The sequence below is a fragment of the Branchiostoma belcheri genome, unplaced genomic scaffold (genome assembly GCF_001625305.1).
Source record: "Branchiostoma belcheri isolate BF01 breed outbred unplaced genomic scaffold, Haploidv18h27 scaffold170, whole genome shotgun sequence".
NCBI classification, from domain to species: Eukaryota; Metazoa; Chordata; class Leptocardii; order Amphioxiformes; family Branchiostomatidae; genus Branchiostoma; species Branchiostoma belcheri.
Window position 1 is genome coordinate 362,893 of NW_017803158.1, and position 22,344 is coordinate 385,236.

The 22,344-nt window shown below is 40.0% G+C and overlaps 1 protein-coding gene across 9 annotated transcripts in view; it reads right to left on the bottom strand.

Moving 5' to 3' along the window:
• LOC109466882 (ras GTPase-activating-like protein IQGAP1) overlaps nt 1-22,344 on the bottom strand; it is a 114,851-nt gene that overhangs the window by 11,743 nt on the left and 80,764 nt on the right. For 7 of the 9 annotated variants that reach the window (XM_019764746.1, XM_019764743.1, XM_019764744.1 and 4 more), the window contains 17 exons: nt 20,903-20,986; nt 19,976-20,047; nt 19,454-19,523; nt 18,148-18,234; nt 16,784-16,905; nt 15,922-16,071; nt 15,110-15,273; nt 14,386-14,394; nt 13,244-13,318; nt 7,912-8,061; nt 6,328-6,468; nt 5,512-5,596; nt 4,194-4,358; nt 3,480-3,547; nt 2,463-2,595; nt 1,370-1,472; nt 672-813 (listed from right to left, as the gene is read on the bottom strand). In XM_019764746.1, coding sequence (XP_019620305.1) covers nt 672-813; nt 1,370-1,472; nt 2,463-2,595; nt 3,480-3,547; nt 4,194-4,358; nt 5,512-5,596; nt 6,328-6,468; nt 7,912-8,061; nt 13,244-13,318; nt 14,386-14,394; nt 15,110-15,273; nt 15,922-16,071; nt 16,784-16,905; nt 18,148-18,234; nt 19,454-19,523; nt 19,976-20,047; nt 20,903-20,986 — 1,820 coding nt within the window. The remainder of the gene's footprint in view (nt 1-671; nt 814-1,369; nt 1,473-2,462; nt 2,596-3,479; nt 3,548-4,193; nt 4,359-5,511; nt 5,597-6,327; nt 6,469-7,911; nt 8,062-13,243; nt 13,319-14,385; nt 14,395-15,109; nt 15,274-15,921; nt 16,072-16,783; nt 16,906-18,147; nt 18,235-19,453; nt 19,524-19,975; nt 20,048-20,902; nt 20,987-22,344) is intronic. The other 2 variants (XM_019764747.1, XM_019764740.1) reach the window with 1 other exon arrangement.

A 22,344-nucleotide genomic window follows, 5' to 3' on the forward strand; every position in this document is an offset into this window, starting at 1 on the left:
TGACATTTATGTCCATGTAGTATTGATATAACAGGTGACTACAGGTGACTACACATTCTCAAGATGTCTACCCAGGGACCAGACTGTACATGTACATGCACTGGTAGAGCCAAAAATGTCTATAAAATGTCTAACGGACATTAGACATGATTTAGACATTGCTGAACAAAGGCCAGTCGGGAGAAAAGCAGACATAGTTACTGAAAAACGACATCGAAATAACCCAAGGTGGACATTTTATATCCATAGTCTCTTCACACGTCAGGTAGGGACACCCCTAGGAGACAGTCCTTTGTTTAGCACAATGCATACTTATAAAGATATTAGCATCTGTCCGTTAATTAATTCTGTCCTGCTCTCTAAATTGTCTTGGCTTTGTGCAGTGCTTTTCATATGAAATCAATGCAAGTTTTCACTCTTTTTGAGACATTCTGACAGACACCTCATGAACAATGGAAAACACAAGCAAGTCCTCCCCAAAAAGACCCTGTAAAGACCTGGGAAAGACATTCTTACAAATGCTTTAAAAATGTTCGGAATTTTCGAGAATGTCTAATGTCCGATAGACATTTTATAGACATTTTTGGCTCTACCAGTGATGTAAGTTTGATGTAAGGCTGTAACATTCCCCCCACAGCACTTAGTCTAGCCAGTTTCCAACATTGTCCCACCTTGTGTAGAGTGCCTTCATGTCAGTATCATCCCCTTCTGGCACTTCAAACTTGTTGGTGAGGGTGAGAGAGACTTCTGTCTTGGCCAGCTTGTCTCGTTCCACCTCCAGGTTTGGGTCCTTTTCATCCAGTGGGATCTCACCTGTAGAGGAGAAATATCTCCATGGTTACAGGGCAATACTGGGTGCATATGCACCTTAAAGTTGAAAGTTAAAGAGCCTTCCCGCATCAAGTGACGCATAGGGCAGTACACAGCTGTGAAATCACTACAGTAGGGGGCTTAAGTCCACTGGTAGTGGTGTGTGTGTTTAACTACCACACACATTAGCACAAATGCTGAGTGCTAGGCAGAGAAAGCTGTCTGCAGTACATGTATGTACCATTTTGGTATTACTCGGCCCAGGAACAAACTCAAAACGTAACGAATGCAAAGAGAACCATTGCACTTAGTACAGTAAAATTTGAGCTGTGCAGGTATTTCTTATGTCTACAGGCACCTAACCTGCACCAGTCCATGTACTGGGTACACATTAGACATGTACAACAAAATGTACAGGTACAATGTAGGTGTATGATTGTGGATTTCTATTTGCTGCAGCCCTGTACATGTACATCTTTCAGCTGAATGTGATACTTCTCTTTTCTCTTTACAATGGTGCAAAGACTGTCTAGTATGAAGTCAATGATTTCTGACTCACCAATGAGGTCCTCCAGTTTGGGTGCTTCTCCGAGGTCGTCCAGGAGTTCGTGTAGCGGGTCTTGGCGTTCAGGAGCGAGAGCATCCTGGTGGTCAATCAGCAGCTAGACAACAACAGACATCACTACTCTTCATTTCTGGGTTTGCATGATTGTGTACTGTGTTAATATTGCTTTCTTATGTTTATCCTTTGCTCTTATGCATATATAGTAACTTATGATTTGACTAATGGAATTTTTTTCTTGTTCAATTTGACATGTTTTTGATAGTCTTACTTTGGTGTTTAGTCAATAAGTTAGTTAGTTCTTTGTGTTAACTTTATATTATTTTGTATCTATTTTGATTTAATTTGTTTGTTTCGTTGTCACTTATTTATTATACACGTGTGTAAAAAGTGGTCATAAAAAAACAATTGGATTTCAGGATAACCCACTCGATAAACCCTTAGGTTTCTTGGGTTCTCCCGCACATTTGGTTGCACATAGTCATTACATACTGTTTTTATTTTTATGTGCAAACTGAAATAAACAACAAAGAAACAAACTGTATTACTTGGAAAGATCTAAACATCTACAGTCAATGTAGACTCCCATGGGGGCCGAGGAAAAGTGACAAGATAGGACTTAGCAAGAAAACCACAGCAAAATTTCCCCCCATTTTACAATAGACTGCCTAATTGACCCAGAGTGACCCTGTCGGTGCCATTTTACATTGAGAAAAGACTGTCATGTTGTTGAGATCAATGGAAACTGGCGATTTCCATCAAGATTTCTCGCTAGTTTAAACGTTTTCTGCCATCTGCTTGAAAATGACGATGGAGGTAGTCATTGGCAGGGATTGGGCCATGTGGAGACCCAACTAGTGCTGGTCAGGGTTGCACTAGACAAGTCTCTTAATGCTTATGTCTAAGGGGGAAATTGGGACTGAGAAAAAGCTGTTGTTAAGACCAGATGGCCAGCTTATAGAGGTGGTCACTTTTGCAAGTATCGCAGTGAATGTACACGTACTTCTTTTTTTTTTTTTTACAGTGGCAGCACATGTAATCTGACAATTTTGTACTTTTCTATCAGAAAACCCAGACTAAGTGTATTAACCTTGTGAGTGTCACAGATCTCCTTGATGGACATGTAGACCACAGGTTTGTTCAGCATGGTGAAGTCTGAGTACTCATCTATGTTGAACTTTTCCTCCAGCTCCGGTACATCACAGGCTGCAGAGAAGAATTTCCTGAGAGAGAAGGACAAGATGCTGAAAGTCAAAGCAGGGCTCGAAATACTAGGTGCATGTGCACCTTAGTGCACCCAAAATTGGAGCTGTGCACTCAATTTTTTTCTGTGGGTGCACTGGTGCACCCAAATATTTTTGTAGTTTTTTTTGAACTTATCAAACGTAACATCTGTGTCCATAATATCGCCACCTTGAGAAACAGTGTGCTTAAAGATATTTTTACTGCAACACACTTTTGGTATGCATTCCTTCACACATCAAATGTACACACCTAGGGTATGTTGCAGTAAAAATATCTTTAAGCACACTATTTCTCAAGGTGGCGATATTATGGACCCTGGTGATATTATGGACACAGATGTTACATGTAGAATTCAGGATAATGTTGGCATCTAAGTGTCAGAAAATAAAAATAATAAAACTATTTCTGTAGTACTTGTTTAAGATTTTGAAGTTAGCTTCAGATTCAAGCTCAGAAGAGCAGCAGTAAGATCTGTAATTATAAGTGTTTTGTTTTTTATGGTGCACCCAAACATTTTTTGGTGCACCTAATTTTTTAGGTTGGGTGCACCAGTACACCTATTCCCAAAAATGAACTTGACTGAACATTCCACATCAAGTCTTAGAGTGAAGAGGTCAAAAGCTTGATTTCTGGTGCTAACAAATCAACAGTTACTGGTTCTACATGATACCTACACTGAAGCAACAACAGAAGTTGTGAAGACTTAATTGGAGAAAAACAACTAGGAACAACTGGTTTTCAACTAAAAACAGAAATTCTGAACTTCTATTATTCAATAAAATTCAATGTACTCTGCATTTATTGATTGTATGGTGTGTGACATCATTATTATATTATAAATATCATTTCACCAGGTACTTACTTGAATTTCTCGTGTGCTTGTGCAACATAATCATTGAGAGAAGACAGATGGGCATTCTCTCCGTCAAACTGTGGATAAAGAGAACACACTGTTGACACATGTTACCTAGATCCTTAGCAATGTACCAAATAGATTTGGTGCACGCACTGTGGCAGTGTTGAGTACTCAAAGTAAAGCCACAAAATTACTCATTATAACACTTCAACATTACATTCTGCACTTAAGGCCACAACAAGTAAATTTTATGGATGACATCCTCCGCAGACCCCAAATCTGATGCGAGCGGGCGAAAAAAAAACAAGGCGGGCCGAAAAAAACAAGGTTCATACAATTTAAGATTTTGACTCAATCATTGTACAAAATTGTTTTTATTCAGTCACAGGGAACATCACATACAGTCAGCCAGCATCACATCACTGCATCAAAGTAAGAAACAAAACATTAAATCAGAGCCTTTTCTTGTCTCCTCTCTTCATAGTTATCTGCCATCCACCTTCCGGCATGGCAACAGACATATCTACCATTTTCGGCATGTTGACTACTGTCAGAAGGCAACAAAATTTCTTGTTTTTTTCTCAAAAATCAGGCGAAAATTAATGCGCGCGCTGATGTCATCCATAAAAATTAGTTGCTGTGGCCTAATCAAGGAAAGGGAGAGCATGTCAAGCAAATATCTAAATGTTTCTTCAGTTTTCGCTACAAGACAATACTCACAATCTTGTTGGAGGCTGCGAACTGTAGCAACTTTGCGATGGACCCGAGGTTTCGCCGCTGGTCCGGTGACAGGCCAACTCCAGCATTGACGTCGATGATGTCAAACCCGTCTGGAGCCACAATCGCTGGGTTCATGTACCGGTAATAAAGTAGGTTGCCTACGATCTGTATGAAGAACAGAGATCTTTAACCTCTTTACCCTGAGCTAGATACTTCATAATTAACATAGACGTTGCAAATGCTACTATTTGATCTACATTTTAATCTTGAGTAACTGATTTTAATCTTGAGTTGCCTGAACTTTGCTGTGAAAGTTCTCAGATCACAGGACTTCAAACACTGGCTACCGCCCAGGAGGGGCACCACCACTGAGCGCACCACTCGTTCCAGTAACAAACTGACTCTTACCAAATGTAGAACTGAGCGGTACAAACAGAGTAGCGTCCCATACATGACCTACCTCCTGAACAGTCACTGTATGTCTTAGATACAGTACGTTAAAGTCGTTGTAAATAATGACGTGGATATTTGTGTTAATGCCTGTGTAAATAAATGTAAATAAATGTGTAAATGAATTTGCATGTACAACTGGACGTAATTCAGCCTTTGGCTGCAAAGTCCACGTTTTTTATGAATAAAACACCATTTGATTGATTTGATTGATTGATGTTGTACTATGAATGAATGATTGCTTGTTCAGCCGACAGGCCACTTTTTGACAAGGTCGAGAAGGGTGTGTATGTGGGCAAGGGGGTTATGGATAATACAAATACAAACAACAAATAGATTAAATAAGTAAGTTCATATGTCTCACTAGGGTCCTAAAGATCCCTATTGACTGAGTATCTCTAGAAAAATAATGGAGCAGGCGGGCGAAAAAAAATAAAAACAGGCCTAGGCATCCTATTATGGCCCAAAATGGTACGATAGGAGCCAAGAAGTCAACACACCAGGCTGGTTCAAAATTTAAACAATGAATTTTGAACTTTTAATGACACCATTGCATTGAAGGATGGAATAACTGTAACAACTAGGATGAAAAGGACTGTTTTCAACTGTTCAGGGCAAAATATGAGCATTTTGCAGTTAATTCTGAATTTTTATTTTTATTTGCACATCAGAAAAAAAATGAAGTGGGCGAATCCATTAACCAAGAAATTAAATTGGTGTGGCCTAACAGGAGGCTGTACACATGTACCATAAAATATGTATCTTGCTAGGTTCACATTATAACTGTGTGCTGGACACACTGATGCTAGACTTATATTTCCTCATTCATCTTAACATGTTCTAGGCACATGATTTGGGGACAACGCACCTTCAACACTTCTGCCTCTGTGGCATCAGGAAACTTCTCGTGCAACGAGTCTTTCAGCACCTTGGCCATAAACCTCATCCCGTACCTGTGTACAACATAAACATCCAACATCAATAAACAAGTACACCGTCAGAGAAACACGTTGGCGGAACATACAGTACCTGAGTAAAACCTGTGATGTATTTTGCATAGCACTTCGGCTAAACGTCTTGTTTAAGGTCGTATTCATGCATTTATAGATGACATTCTGTTTATAGTGTTGTGTCAGGAAAGACATTGTCTGGAATGGGCAAAATTCTCATGCGATGTTGACTTAACATCCAACGAAAAACCATGAAAAATCCAGGTTTCGCACAGGCACAGTATGTTCTACCAACATGCTCTCCGATCCAGACATAGCCTTCAAGTTGGTACCATTCGGATTTTCCTCCCCTACACTAGGAAAGCGGAGAAAAATCCAGATGGTACCCAGCCTATTCTAGACATGCATGCACAAACAAATACATAAAAATATGTGGAGTCAAATGGCTGAGCGATTAGGCTAGCAGACCCAAGAGGTCTCACGTTTGATTTGTGGCATTCCTGGCAAGACATTGTGTCCATGGGAAAGTCACAACTTTTATTCAATCTACCCAGGTGTAATGGTTGAGGAGGTAAAAGGCAGTGGATTAACAACCAAGTACCCCTATTGCCTGAAAAAGTTGCATGTGGGTATTTCAAGCCCTGCTTTTGTATAGTTTTTCTTTGTGAAAATGCTGTGAATGGATGGGCTGAATTGTTCTCAGTATTAAGCTTCTGAAAGAAGGTGTTACGTACGGTATCTTGTCTGCAGATGAGGTGATTGTGTTCAGGAACTTGTCGGTGACGTTGCGAAGTTGTGAGATGGAGGCTTCCAGTCGCTCCCGGACTTCAGGGTGCTGCAAGGCCTGCTCTGTTGTCACGTCATACGGCAACTTGCTGCAATTGATATAAGACACTGTGAAGTTACAAGCATCAAAATTAACCATAATGTATTGACTTGTGCATAGCATTTCGGCAGGACTCTTCATATAAGGCCACACCAATTTAATTTCTTGGTTAACGGATTTTTCTAGAAAAATAATGGAGCGGGCGGGCGAAACAAAAAAAAAAGGCCTAGGCATCCTATTATGGCCCAAAATGGTACGATAGGAGCCATGAAGTCAACACACCAGGCTGGTTCAAAATTTAAACAATGAATTTTGAACTCTTAATGAAACTACTGCATTGAAAGATGGAATAACTGTAACAACTAGGATGAAAAGGACTGTTTTCAACTGTTCAGGGCAAAATAGGAGCATTTTGCAGTTGATTCTGAATTTTTATTTTTATTTGCAAATCAGAAAAAAATGAAGCGAATCCATTAACCAAGAAATTAAATTGGTGTGGCCTAAGGTTGTAGTTGCGCATTATATGGTAGTTTCCAAATGTTGTGTAGGAAATTAAAGATATCATCTGTAACAGGCAAAATTATGACTAAACAGCCAACAAACACTGTGAAAAATCAGGGTTTCGCACACTCAGGCACAATACGTTTTGCCAACGTGCTGTCAAATTATAGCCTTAGGAGATTCAGACAATGAGCTTTATACAGAAGCTATCTATTGACAGAAGACCTCAGAGTCTATACATTTAAATTCAATCACAAAAACTGTACCACTGTACTGCACCCTAGTTTGCAGTTCATCATTTTCAGTTTGCCAGATATACTTGACATTCAATCTTGTGTCCCTCAAATCCAGAAAACATTATCTATGAACACACATTACCAAAATTTTTGTCTTGTATTAGCCTACGAACAGGTACTGTATATCACAATTTTGTGGCACTTTAATTTATATTCGCAATTTTCATGGTAACTTATGTACCATGAACTTTTCATTACCGTGAACAAATAATTTGCTAACTGTCTTTTGCTGCAAACCACAGCGAAAGGTATAGCTCCTTGAACATGTCCATTTTCCTCATACCGCGAACTTTTGCTACCATTAACATAAAGTGATTTACTGTATGGTATGTCACCTGAAAAGGGTCAGGTATATTATAACCCTGTCGGAGTGGTATAACCCCACTAGTCAACAACTTACCTAAAGTATAAAGATTACATACTGGTTTCTTTCACAACAAAACATTGCCATGTAACATCTGTGTCCATAATATCACCAGGGTCCATAATATTGCCACCTTGAGAAATAGAGTAAGTGTGCTTAAAGATATTTTACTGCAACATACCCTAGGTATGTACATTTGATGTGTGAAGGAGTGCATACCAAAAGTATGTTGCAGTAAAAATATCTTAAAGCACACTATTTCTCAAGGTGGCGATATTATGGACCCTGGTGATATTATGGACACGGATGTTACATGTTTCTTCCGACCCACCTTGTCTCTCCAGTCTTGGATTCCATGGTGTTGACCCAGATCTTGTAGACCTCGATGGGGTTGGAGTTGATCCTCATCTCCTTATCCTTGATGATGGTCAGCACCAGGGGCTGGATAATCTCCCGCAGTGAACTCTGACCTCGCGTGCCCCTGCGGGAGGGAGGGCAGACAAGGTCACCATCAGTAACGTTAACATCCTCTGAACACAAAATTGTTTGGGACCATTCTGTGTTTCTCTTTTTCTGTCCTCTTTATTAAAAAAATCATTATTATAATAGCAAATTGGTTGGTCCCTTGTGACTTCTATTATGATAATTGAGACAACAGTGACACAATTATCTCTGTAGTAATTAGTAACACTTTAACATTACTGGTACAATGTATGTTTCTTCACAGAATGTTCTACAACTGTTAAAGATATCAGTATACTGTAAGGGGTAATGGAAACCAAGCGAGTCAGTTCTAAAGGCTCAATTTGTATGACAGAAAGAAAACACTGTTCAAAGGTAAGAATTACTCTCTGACAGGAAAATACCTGCAAGCTGAAGGGAAGTCACGAGGGGGAGCTCATGTACATTGACAGGAGGACAAAACAGAGATCTGTCTCCATCTAATGAGACTATTATGTATGTACATGTCTAAGATAAAATCAAAATGATAATAATTCCATCAGTCCCTTGGAATCCTTCAGAGTTCAGACCGATAGTTCAGTTACAAAGGAAGTATACATAATTCCCAATAATGGAATCCGATATAGCAACAAATCAAAGAGCTCTATGAAGTATATGTACATTACCTAATGTCCCATCAAATGTAAAGAACAGGTGACCTCATATAACGTTACACAAACATGACACAAATTTAAAACAAAGTCCTTAACATTATCATACAACACAAAGAAACTCTGGGAGAAGTGCAGTTTATTGATTATGGTATGTCATTTATCTTTGGTGTCAAGGTTGTTATGAATTCTTACAAATAAATAAGACAGAATTTGTAGTACAGTCAAACCTGTACTAGCGGTCACCTTTGTATAGTGGTCACTCGGCCATAGCGGTCAGTTTTTGCCGGTCCCTTGAATTTTTCCCATTGACGTAAGCATTAAGAATCGTGTCTATAGCGGTCACTCTTCAACGCGGTCAGCGGTCACCCCATTCTGGTCCCGCCGGCATGTCAACACCGCCGATAGCGGTCGCGGCTGGCCGTAACCCGCTAAGCACCACGGCCGTAACACCACCCCACCTCGGGCTACGACCGTTATGAGCCTTGTGATAATTTTCCGATCGCTACATTACTAAAATGTGAACTGAAAATTAGACTCCATATGTGTATGAAATAAAGGAAAACTGGCTTTTGACACGAAGTTTCTGCGGTCGCGGGTGTCTTTGATATCTGCGTTTTCCCCAACACCAGTGCCGGCCGTGCGTGCCGCATTGGAGCTTTCAATGGACTCGGCCGCTCGGCGAAGATTACGGCAATTATCTTCACAAAAAAACTTAAGAATATCCATATTTGGTTTCTCGATTCCTTGAAATGCGTAGATATGTGCATAGCTTGGCGAAAGGGGAAAGACAGACGCCGAACTTATTCCAAAAGGTGGAAGTGATCCGATTGGCAGAGAGAGTGAGAAGAAATCGTCGAAAGCTGAGCTTAGATTAAAATGATTTTGCAGTCGATAGAAATTTGTTTGGAGTTGAAAGTTTGTTGCTTGATTTGCTTTCTTTTCTTTAGCCACATGTAATACTAGTATGTACACAAGAACAGTAAATGACAACCAGTGATTTTGTATGTTTTAATGTGAATGGTTTCATTGTCCCAGAATAGATGAACTGAATATGTTGAGTGTATGTCAAGTTAATGTTTCCATGCAATATTTCTGTATTTCTTTTTTTTTTCAAGCAAGTACAAAATAAAGTATAAAAGGGGTTTACCTTTGCAAATGTATGTATTCATATGTTTTAGAATAAAGACCACTGTTGGTACTCAAAGCATGTGTCCCTTTTTTTGGGGTGGGGGGAGGGGTCAACTAACCGGCTGTTTCTCTATAGTGGTCACCTGGCCATAGTGGTCAAATTTGGCCAGTCCCTTGAGTGACCACTATAGGCAGGTTTGACTGTATGTATATTGTCCACAACTGATGCAGGTCTTAGTACATGTAATTGTTTCATGCCTGAATCCAGCGCGCGGCTTATGGGAAGTGCTGTTAGTTATGTCTGGCTATAATATCTAACTTTGTAGAGACTCTTGGTGAATTCGAAGTTGAGTAAATTAGTTTGGGAAAACAGCCCGACATAATGATGATGACAATGCCTTCACGACTATCATGTCAAGTTGTTCAGCCACATTGGCTGCCTAGCATTGCTGCTGTAGTCTGAAGTGTACTGACAGACACACAGGTAAAGGTCGGAGAGCTGCAGGTATTAAAAAGGGCAGGCAGGCAGGCAAAGGCAAGTGTGCACAAATGCAGACAGGGAGGGCTCAGATAGAGGGCTAGAAAAGCTGCCAACTTTTTTGAGATACATGTAGAGTTAACTGGTCATTGCTATTGCTCTCTCCTAACTAGGTTTAGCGTAGCTGCATGAAAATTCTGCTGCTAAAAGTAAGCAACGTGGTAGAAATAATGCTTCCTACAGAATTGTTACATTTAGGTTAGTTTAGTAGGTAATGACTAGAAGAAACACAAGCAAGAGTTTTCATGCAGTATTTGAAATGTACATTTTTGTTACCTTCTTTCTTCAACAGACTGTTGTTCGCTAAAGAACAGGAGATTTACCACCTCTTCTACCACAGAACTGTTACCATGCAGGTTAGATTGGCTACAGGGTTGGCTACGTTACTCTGGAGAAGTTTTACCTGAGGACCTCCTGCACCACCATTTCCCTTCGTTTCCTGTCCCCTTTACACCTAACCCTCACAGAGTAAGCTCGGTGGAGCCGAGTTATGGGGATAACGTACTTGCTAGTTGGGTCGATCAGACAGAGAAATGTTAAAAACACATCTGTATGGTATAGAGTAGACCTTTTCTGACGCCTCCTAATACTGACGACTACGGACGGGTTAGGATTCACTGATTTCAGTGTTAGACTTAGAGGGGTGGTTCAGAGCTTCAGCCAGAAATACAGTATCCTTACAATTTGACCATTGCACTTTGACAGGGAATTCGAAGTTGATTTGTTTGCATTGTTGTTGAGTAGAAGGTCTTGAAATGTGGCATGTTCATCAAACCCAAGAGAAGAATCTGATCCTTTGCCTTGGCAGAAAAAAAGCTTCTTTCCACAATGTCATACATAGTGCAGCTGCAGGCAAGCAAGGAGAGAAACACAATGCAGGGTGCAGTGTAGCTACTGTTGCTGTCAACTTTCAGGGAGTGGGAGGGGGGCAACAGGAAAGCTGCTAAACATTGCTTTCTTTAAGTTCTTTTGAACAAACTTAAAGCTCAAGTTATGGACAGGGTTTTAGTTGCTCCTTTTATCAAATTAATTCTTTATGATTTCATTGCTCCTTTCCTATCCTTAGTTCTAAGACTGTTACTGTCTTCATTGGGTCAAAAATTTAATCTTTCAGGCATGTTATTGGTGAGAACTAGGCAAGAGTCATAGTAGTGTTGATTACAAAAACTGGCGTTATGCAGGGGATGGAAACTTTCGTACCAAATGTTTACAACAAGAAACGGTTGCTTTTTGACAAATAGACAAACAAATGAAGCAAACCAACAGAAATTGTAATAAAGAATTTCAACTCAAAGGCAATGCAGTGCATCTATGAGAAACAAGAAGGAGCACATAAAAAAGCACCTCATCTGGCCAAAGCCCTGAAGCCCTACAGAGCTACATGTAACATGCAGGCAGTTATAAAAGTAGCTTCACTGAAATTTCTGGACAGGAATACATAAATTATGTAATATCATGTACATGTTACATGACATACATACACTATATGAAATCCATCAGAAGAAAATTATAGTGTTTATTGTATTTAGTGGTTTACTATTTTGAAACATGCTCTCTTTAGCTCAAGACATTGAAAAATCTCTAATGCTTTTTTTATAAACCTTTTTATCTTTACATGCTGGACATTTAAGGCTAATAACACATAACACATTCATGCATGAACACATGCACACTTGTAGGCACAGGTGATGACATACAAATGCTACATGCAAACATAACAAATTAACATGGACAATACATGACATCATGTAGTCTTGGTAACATGGGAGGAGGGCTGCACTCCCTTGATACTGGGTTACCTTTGGGAGGGAAAGAGGGAGTGCAGGCCCCCCACTTACGATGTGGCAGCACCAGTCACCAAATAGGAACTTGCTCTCATTTCTCAATAACAAAAGCAAACACTGGAAAAGGGCAAGAACTATTTCCTGCTTGTACTCTTACCTAATACAGTACTCAATTATATCTTTTATCTTACCTCCTACATTCAAGTAAGAATTAAGAAACAATTATATTATATTTTATAGAAATACTGCAAAAACAAGGTTTCGTCAATCAAATTTCTAGCCTTGTAAAGTGCATTTTGATTTATTAACGGTGCACACCCCAGTTCTTCTGCAACCGGGGTCCGTGGTAGTCCGTGGTAAAAAAAGTGAGGAAAAAGTTTTGACTAAATTTGAGGGTCCACGTTTGAGGTGACATTTCTCATAAACTGCCATGAAATATTATTAATTTATTAAAACATTCACATGGCCGAAGAGTGTAAGAAATGGTGATTTTGGGGTGAAAATTTCTTTTGGCTCCGAACCTTGCTTCTGGGAATTCTAAGTGTAATCCACCCGTTCGACCTAGATTTCGTTCCGCGCCTTCCTCAGAGTCGATTTGCAACCCCTTGGGCTGTGGATGACTTAAAAAATTACAGTACTAGAATTTTCTTTATAATTTACTCGGATATAGTCAAGGTTTGGGTCTTTCTGCCAGCATCAGGCTAGGCATTTCTGCCTGCAAATTTATTTCTATACGACTATCCTACCCGAAAATTCCCAATTTTGTGCATTAATTTCGGAGCGAAATTAACGTTTTTTCTGTTGATTTTACCACAATTAAAGAGGTTGAAGAAACCAAACTCCGTTGGTCTTGTACTTTGTAGGTGAAGAGATATCCTTTCATCTCACATGTATACAGTTATTCTTCCAAATCATTCCACGGCAGAGACGGTCGCTAGATGTGAGGGTGTGCAGCTTCGAATAGAAACCCCAAATAAACTGGGGTGTGCACCCTTAAACTATGAAACCTCTTTATTCTAAACACAAACATAAGGCAATCTTTTGATTCCCCAATTGAAGCTTCACATAATGATAGATATAAAGTCCATGTATTCCTACCTGTTGAAGGTGACCACCATCTTGATGACCATGGGGTTCCCTGTCACAATCTCCATCATCTTGTCGACCTTGTTACTGAAGGGGGAGGGGGGCAACAATGGCTTCCGTGAGTGAAAGGTCACAATACAACATGTAACATTCCCACAAATTTCTATCAAATTCCATGACTAGCAATTGTATCTCGTTACAACATCAGCCTAAATAGTTGCCTGTTACACTGTGTACCATGTAGATGTTCAGCATTAATGCAACATTTTGTAGTTTTCTTTGAACATTACGTGACCAGTATGATAATCCTTCAATCAATGATAATGCCTATTAACTAGACATGACAAATACCTGGCAAATATTCTGTGTCTATATGTCCAACAAAAATGGTTAATATATATATATATAGAATTATTACATGTCATGGTTGATAACTAGAAATTATGATGTCAAACAGTTAGTTCTGTTAGTTACACAAGTTAGACTACATTTTAGTACCTTTTCAAGGTTACATGTCAGTACTGCAGCTTTATTCAACTGCACATTTTCCATAGCATGACACGCTTTCATCATTTAAAAAAAATATGATTATACAAACTGGTTACACTTCATTCGGTTCCAAGATTCTTGTACTGTAAGTTTTCTTTATCGAAACCAAGCAGGCAAACAAATCATCAAGCGATTACTTGATTGTGCTGGCTTTTTACATACGCAGTGCGAAAATATGGCATGCATTCCAAGCCACCAAGCAGGGCACTTACAGGGTTCGTGCACAAGACGGTAAATTAAATGATTCTGTGATTTTTCAAGGTCATTGGCACCTTGACTTAATTTTATGTTGCAGTCAGGCCATCAAACTTTCTTCTGTTTTTGTAATTAGACTTACATGTAACGTCAATCATTCAATGATAATTTGATTGCAGAATTAGGACCATGGTCATAATACATGTACACTGTACAACAATAATTTAATAAAACCATGGCATTTGCCCAGAACATCACAATCGTTCGTTTTCCTGGCTTTTCAAAGGAAACTTGTTCATGAAACTTCATGACAGGACGCGCACAAACCCTGCGTTGAAGTTACCACCCAACCTTAAACCTGAACAAACAGAAAATATCAAGAAAAGTGTCTGGTCTTCACCAGTACTCACATAGTTTTGCTAAGGTACCCCAGGGAAGAACGGTGCGGCAAGAGGAAAGGTTAGATTAAAGAGAGAACAGATTGGAGAGGAAACGCATCAGACCTTCTAAAAATGAGAGTGGTGAATAAAATAAACCATGTAAGTCTGATATATACCCAAAAGTCAGAAGCTAAATTATACAAGCTACACGGCATGCACGAGAAAACTTAATATATGAATTAGTCCACACCAAACTTCTACTGCTACATGTAGACACTACCCACTACTTTCAACAAAATGCTTACAAAAACAAATCAAATCTGAGGGAGAGAGAAGACTGTGCGTCAGAGATGAAATGTGCAAAACCACCGTGAATAAATGTAGCATAATCATTGCAAGTAGCATCAAATTTGCTGAATTTTTTTACATCCATCAGCAGCCGCGAAAACAAATCACCAAAATTCAAAAGGCTTCTAACAAAAGTCTGAGCACTTCGAAATCTTTCAAGGATCAATTTGCAACAAACAAACAAACAAACAAACAAACAAACAAAAAGATCATAATTTCTAATACCAGAATCAGGGCTGCATATTACTGACATGCTCAGAAATGTTAGCACAACATCACTGGCTCAGCTAAATAGTCTTTGCCTGGTTTGTTACTTCCCATTCATCATGTTGGAAAAACATCAGACATGTGCTACTGTAACAGTCTACAGGACTGGTATATCCTTCCCAAAAGCCTGGGTTCTTACTTTATCTCCTCCTGAAGCGCCGTCTTGAAGAGCTTGAGCAGGAGGTACTCCTCCCGAGCGTTGGCGGCGTAGTTGTACAGACTCAGGATCACAGACTCCATGAACTTGGTGGTCCTCCCTGTCGGCATCTCAAAGATCAACTTGGCAAGGTACACAGGATTGGTCTGGAGGGTGGGAATGAAGTACAGTAGGGAACTGAGGAATTTTCAGTTATCAACCATGCAAGGATTGAGGTGTTCAAAAACTAGTTTTTCCCTGGAACTATCATACAGTTGTAGCTGTTGCATTTGGACCATTGCACACCAGGATATGACTTTCCTCTTTTTCAAAAGGTGTGGTGGGTTCTTTAACATACATAGTGTGTGGCTCTCCATACACACGGGACCTCCATTCAAAGTCCTATCCGAGGGACATCCCTAACCTCAGCCACATTGTACAATGTTGGTACTCATTTTCCCAGAGTGAAGTGAAGAAATTTCCCAAGGGCACAGCATCAGGGCTTTTTGCTGGATTTGAACCCAGGACCTATGGGTTTTAATGCATTGTCAATGAGCGAATATTCTCTTACTGTCACGACCAATTCTTTGTATATATGACGCTCCTCTTTTATTGATTATTGTACTACATTTTAATCATGTACTGTATTGTGCTATTGCACTACCTTTTAACCCTATATCGCCAACCATTATATTGTACCTTTTTTTAAATGTAATATTGATCTTAATTCAGTGTACTCCACTGCGACATCAATAAAGCCAATCTGAATCTGAATCTGTTCTGGGCCAAACACCCAACCACAGCACAGTACTGACCTGTAGCAGGTAGAACAGGTTCTGGTACATCTCCAGCTTGTGGCGGCTGTCCTTGTGGAGTGCCTTCAGCCCTCCCTTCTCAGGCATGGAGGTTCCACCGGATGTGGACTGTTGTCTCTTCTTCAGCTTCTTCCCATGGGTGATAACATCCTACAGCAGGACAGGGGGCATTGAAAAGGATAATAAATTTGTGATTCCAAATGTGTGATGCATTTGAACCATTGTTGCTAACAACCCAAGTCTATAGTAATGTGTATCCAATTTATGAAACATGCATATGACTAATGTATTCTGTATTCTTTACTTATTTTATTCAGAAATAAAAACCAATACGAAGTAAACTACACAAGAAGAGTATTCTGGGGGAAGGCAGAAACCAATTTGGTCCATCCGACAACTAAACGATAAATATGGGCTGAAATAACATAATACATGATGTAGCTGATTGTTAAATCAATTTAAAATTAACAAATGATTACAATTAAGTAAATAACAACATAATCCAAATTATATTGTATAACAGATGAACTATGTCAACACACACCCACCCACCAAACAACTATGTATGGCAGGGCTCTACCCAGCACCAGTTTTCCGTTAATTACTGGAACTTTGCGGCGTGTGACAGAAATTTTTCTTAACCAATCTGTCAACCTTGACAGGCAAAATTAACAAAAATCTTGGGTAAAAATATGAAAACATCTGAAAGACCACCACTCTCAACACCATGATTTGCCACTCAAAATGTGGAAAATTGTGTTTTTGAAGGCTTCGAAAATCCATGAATTCCTTCCCCTCCCCAAATACGATTGGATGAAGAACCTGGGCTGATGGAGGGCTGACATATGGTGCCCATCCTAACCTGTAGAGTGATCCTGTTCTTGACTAGCAGGCCAATCTTGATGTCCATGAGGTTGAGGTTGTTCTCCAGCTCCTGGTTGGCTCGGATGTCCTGTACAACCTGTCCTCGCAGCTTCTGCACCTCTGTGCAACAGGACAAACGGCATTGTTTATCTATCCACGTCTGCTTTCTTACAATAAAGTGGAATTAGTGCTGTGTACCTAAACCCACATTTTAGTTCTGGTCCAGATTCAAGTCCAGAGGTTTAGGTTCAGATCCAGACTTGTAAGTCCAGACCTACATGATTGTATATCCATGGCATAATTGCATGACATTGTACATGTAAATACATGTTGGCAACCTTGCAATGTTGTCTGGGCATAACTGTGGTCACATATGTGGCCACATGGAGGCCGCACTTCATTTTGCAGCACAAATTTTGCAATATATGGAAAATCTTAGGTGGTTTGGAATAAAAATGGGTACAAAACTGTATGTGACATGTTTTTTTTTATTAAGTCCAGAACTGGTTCTTGCCTTTTAGTTTTTTTTAGACTTGAACCTAAACAACAAACCAGTCCAGTGAACTGGTACAACATGTACACAGCATTAAATACATGTAGGATACATCGTTTTCAATACTTCTGTCTCAAATAAAATACCGGTAATACATTATCAGAGTACAAATACAAAGTGATACAACTAAAAAAGTACAAAATATACACAAAAAGTAATACCTATATTTTGTTATGACATTAGGTTAGACTGGGGGCAGTGAGATGATCTTATACTGAATTTCAACAACATTACCAAGAAATGTTTGGCATAGCAGGCTTGTAGTATGATCAAACTTAAAAACAGAATCAAGATCAAGATCATATGACATAGTCTAGACATGCATGTGAGAAATGCATTACTCAAATGTTTCTTGATGTTAACTGTTACAGTTGTAGCACACTTGATTTGGTCTTGTCAAAGTGTTGAACATTTAAATATATATATTATGAACCAAACTGACACATGATCTGTATGACACAGTCCACAGCTCATTGCCTACCACCACCTAGTTCACATATTGGTCTCCCGCAAAGCCAACTGGCTCTGAAAATGCTTCGAACACGACTGCCCCTACAATCACTCGTGCTTCAAATGTTCTGGTCAGCACAAAGCACCCAGCTGCCACAAAACCCCCAGACATAGCATTGTGTATCAGTCTGTATAGTTGGTATAACCGCCCTTCGGTGTAACACCAGTTTCTGTATCTGTGTAGCCGGTATAACCGCAGCTTTGCAGGCACGTGGCATGGCGGCAGCTGGCTACATTATACATGATATCATAACACATGAGCAAAAAGGGTTGAGTTGCACCAAGCATGTTGGCCTTACCAAGTTCCTCATTGTAGTCCACATCGTTGGGGTCCAACAGGTGGACAAACTTCCGCACCACCGACAGAGGAGGGTTGTCAGAGTGTGCTGCAGGAAGAGGTACAGCTTTTCAATCAACAACTTCCACATTTTTGTAACTAAGGCACTCAGTTTCTCACTTTTTATTTTCAGTTCCCAGTCTCTGCATGCCATATGCATCCGATGTATAATCAAGTAACAGCATTTTTCAAATAGCATTTTCATAATTAATTGTACAGTTCAAACTATTTACTTTACACATTAAACTTTATTCGCAAAATCATGCCCGTAGGCTAATTGCTTTAATTTACAATCAAGTATAATACTCATTGCATTACAGTAACAGGAGACAGGTAACAACTGTCTGGAAAAAACTTCTACTTCTACTACTACGCTAGCTATTATGGGGTTCGACTTCTTCTTTGAAGGCAGTGGATAATGAATAGTCCTACATTCTGTATAATTAGTGGGTTTTGTGATCTTAGTAGAAATGCAGTTTTTTAAAAGCATTAGCATTAAGCTGTTGTATCACATGCACGACCTTAGCCCGAATTTGTTCCCGAACACCAGCTGACCAGCTTCAGCTCACATTCGGGAGCAGTCTGACCAGATCTAGGCCACACCTACATGTACCTTTCTATATTAATCAAAGTGAATTTGAGTTAAATCTGAGTCAAATTTGACCCCCGACCACTGCAGACGTCACCCCTGAATGGTTGGAATTTTAAACCCTCTGTATTGGTGCATCCAAATTCCCCAAACAGCAGCAGCCTTTGCACCGACATATTCCTAAAGCCTCGGTCACAACCCGTCGTACGTGCTTTTTGACTGTAAGTTTTTTGGGAGGCTACGTCTGCTACGTATTTTCTGAAAACGTGGGGAAGGAGTGGCGTCGATGCACGTCACTCGCATGGTTTTGCAAGATGTAAGAGTGTGGTCTGCACGCCACGTCTGGCCGTGACCGGTTGCGTGCATCGTACATTGCGCAAGTGGTAAGTGAGTTGCATGTGCTTACAACGTACGATCTCTGTGCGATTGCATCTTTACCGTAAGGAGGCCGCACTCACACGTGCTTCCTCCGTACGGTATGTACGGGGCATGCGCGTCGTTCACTCACCACGCACGGATGCCCTACGTTTGCCCACGTTTTTGCACGTAGACAGCACGCAGAAGCACGTACGGCGGGTTGTGACCGAAGCTTAACCATGGTTGGTGGCATTAGGCTAGTGTTTGGGAGGCCAAATTTGTGAATGTGTGACAGTACTTGAATGGCAGAGTGGAGACTTACTGAGCAGGTGGTAGTCATGCCTGGCCATGTTGGATCTGAAGAAGGCCTGCAGTTTCACCACAGAGTCAACCTACATGTAAAAATTTTTTTTAAATTATGAAAACAAAGTTACTGTTGGCTAAAGTACAAGACATGTATCTTGATTTGAATCCGTGCTCTTGCCAGTCTGAAATTTTTTGCTGTCATCAACTTTGTTTGAGGTCTACAGGGAGTCCGGGATAACAGAAAAGAGGGGATGCTTGAACATTTTGACAAACATGGTATATCCTGCATTTTGAGGGGCAGATAAAAATTCTAGTAGACTTAAGCTTACTAGTAAGTGTTTGTTTAATGATATCTCTTTCCACCTTTACACACCTACACGTACATTGTCAAAGATGATGGATTGGGTAAAATGTTTCTGTCATGAACAGCAAAATTCCGTCAAATGATGGACACTGCAGCTGGCTAGAACACTGATTTGGCTGATAGAAAAGGTTTAAACACTGAAGACCATAATTGTAGTGTTTTAGCTTTACTCACATTCTCATTGAAGTACTGGAGACGTCGTCTGTATTGCCTTCTGGCTCGCCACATTTTTGCATACGCCTGGATCTGAAGGTAATTGATGTTATTATTATATAATTAACATCCGTGTCCATAATATCACCAGAGTCCATAATATCGCCACCTTGAGAAATAGTGTGCTTAAAGATATTTTTACTGCAACATACCCTAGGTATGTACATTTGATGTGTGAAGGAGTGCATACCAAAAGTATGTTGCAGTAAAAATATCTTTAAGCACACTATTTCTCAAGGTGGCGATATATTATGGACCCTGGTGATATTATGGACACGGATGTTAGTTACTGTAACTGTAATTTAGTGCAATTCAATGCTGAACTTTAGCCTAACACAAAGGGCACACAAGGATGAAATTTTAAAGGATAACTGTTACCTTCATCAGGATAATATGATGACCAATCACCTTAAACCTGTGAGAGCTACAGACATGTGACATTTACAATGACAATGAACTTTATTGCATGTTCACGCCCTACACGGGCCAAATGCACTTAAGGTAAATAACTTGGTAACAAGAATAGAAGAAGCAATTGTTACATTCGTGTGTTATTTCTCTATCTACAGGATCTAACTACAGGATCTCTTCTCTCTTTTTGAAACATGTATGAACAAATTTACAGACACGTCACGTCAGCAAGTGATTGGTCAATGGTCATCAATTATCCTGATGAAGGTGACAGTGGTCATTGAAACTACATTGTACTATGATTGCTACCAAAAACACAGAATGAACTTCCATGATATTATCATGGAAGACAGTTAGTTCATTCTGTGTTTTTGGTAGCAATCATAAGCAAGGAATATGGTAAGTACCACACATAGTCCAAGATTTAAAATTCAGCAGGCTATCAAAGTGTTTTGAAATTCTGTGACATTTTTTTACCTTGACAACAGCCCAAGGATTTCCATGCAGAACACTTAACCTGTCCTGGTATTTCTTCTTCTGCTGATATCCTCTGTAATGGGACTGAAGGGGAATACAGAGGTGTAAGACATTGCATTTATGGTGAGACAGAACATGTATATATATGGTTCATCATACATGACATTTTCTTTTTATTAAAGATAATAAGTCTCTGTATAATTAGTTTGTAAATACTGATACCTTTTGTATGTTTTCATTTTATGTAATTATAGAGGACTTCAGATCTGTTTATTGTATGTTTTTATTTTGCAGAAGTTGTACTATGTACATGTATTTTAGCCTCTACCAGGCTCCGCGGATCGCTGGAAAAATAGTAGAAATGGGCCGAAATAAAGGGAATAGTATACCAGAGAAGATCCAGCCGGCCATAGAAGCTCCAATTTGCGACCCACGGAGCCTGTGCGGAGTCGCAAGCTTCTTTGAAGTTCACTAATCGCTATCTAATAGGTGCAAAGTGGTTAAGTACCCCTTTTATTGCTCTCCGACTCGTCCGTGACGGACCCGACACGAGCGGCCATGTGACAGGAAGTGTCAGTGGTCACAAAGTTTTGAAGTTATAACGGTCTTGTCTCGTCTTTTTCCTGACGCATTTTTTGCCCTCTGACTTGTACTGGCGAACTTTCCTGACGTTCTGTGGCCCTTTCCGTATTTTGGAGGTTATAACAATCCTCTATCGTAGTTTTCTGTGTTATTCTTTGTCCACAGCCGTACTTTTTGTGGCAGCTTTTTGTTTTACTTGTAAGATAAACAGTTATATAACAGTCATCTGTCCTAAGTCAAAGTTATCTGTGCGGATTTCTGTCTGCTGCCGATGGCAGTCCGGGAACGAGTTCGCCGTGTGGCGAAGGACGTTTTTGGTTATGAAACTTTGCGGCAGGGTCAGGAGGACGCCGTGTTGGGGATTTTGGATGGGCACGACGTCTTCGTTGGACTGCCGACGAGGGCCGGCAAAACATTCTGCTTTCAGGCCATACCGTCGTGCATCAACTCCCCCGAAGGAGATGCTTACCGTTTGCTACTAGGCATGGCCCTCTGGTCCGCCATTGCCTAAAATGAGTCGCCCTTGCATCGAATAGTCAATGTTTGACACAAAATCAGCCGCAGAAAAAGAGAAAATGTCGATTCTTCTTTGTTTCTGTTCAGTTTCGCGCCGAAGTAACCGCATCGTAACGAAACTATAGCGTAACGTGGAACCATATGGCATTTGTATCGCAAAAATAACCCAACTTCAGTACATTTCATCAACAGCAAGAAAAAGCCTCGGTCTTATGTCAGAAAAAAAACACAGATAATAGGAACATAATGTGAAAAAATATAATTTTCGTCGCGTTTTGCTGTCAGTCTCTATTTGACCTTTGTCCCAGACACAGCCACAGTGCACACACACCCGGCTGAGTTCC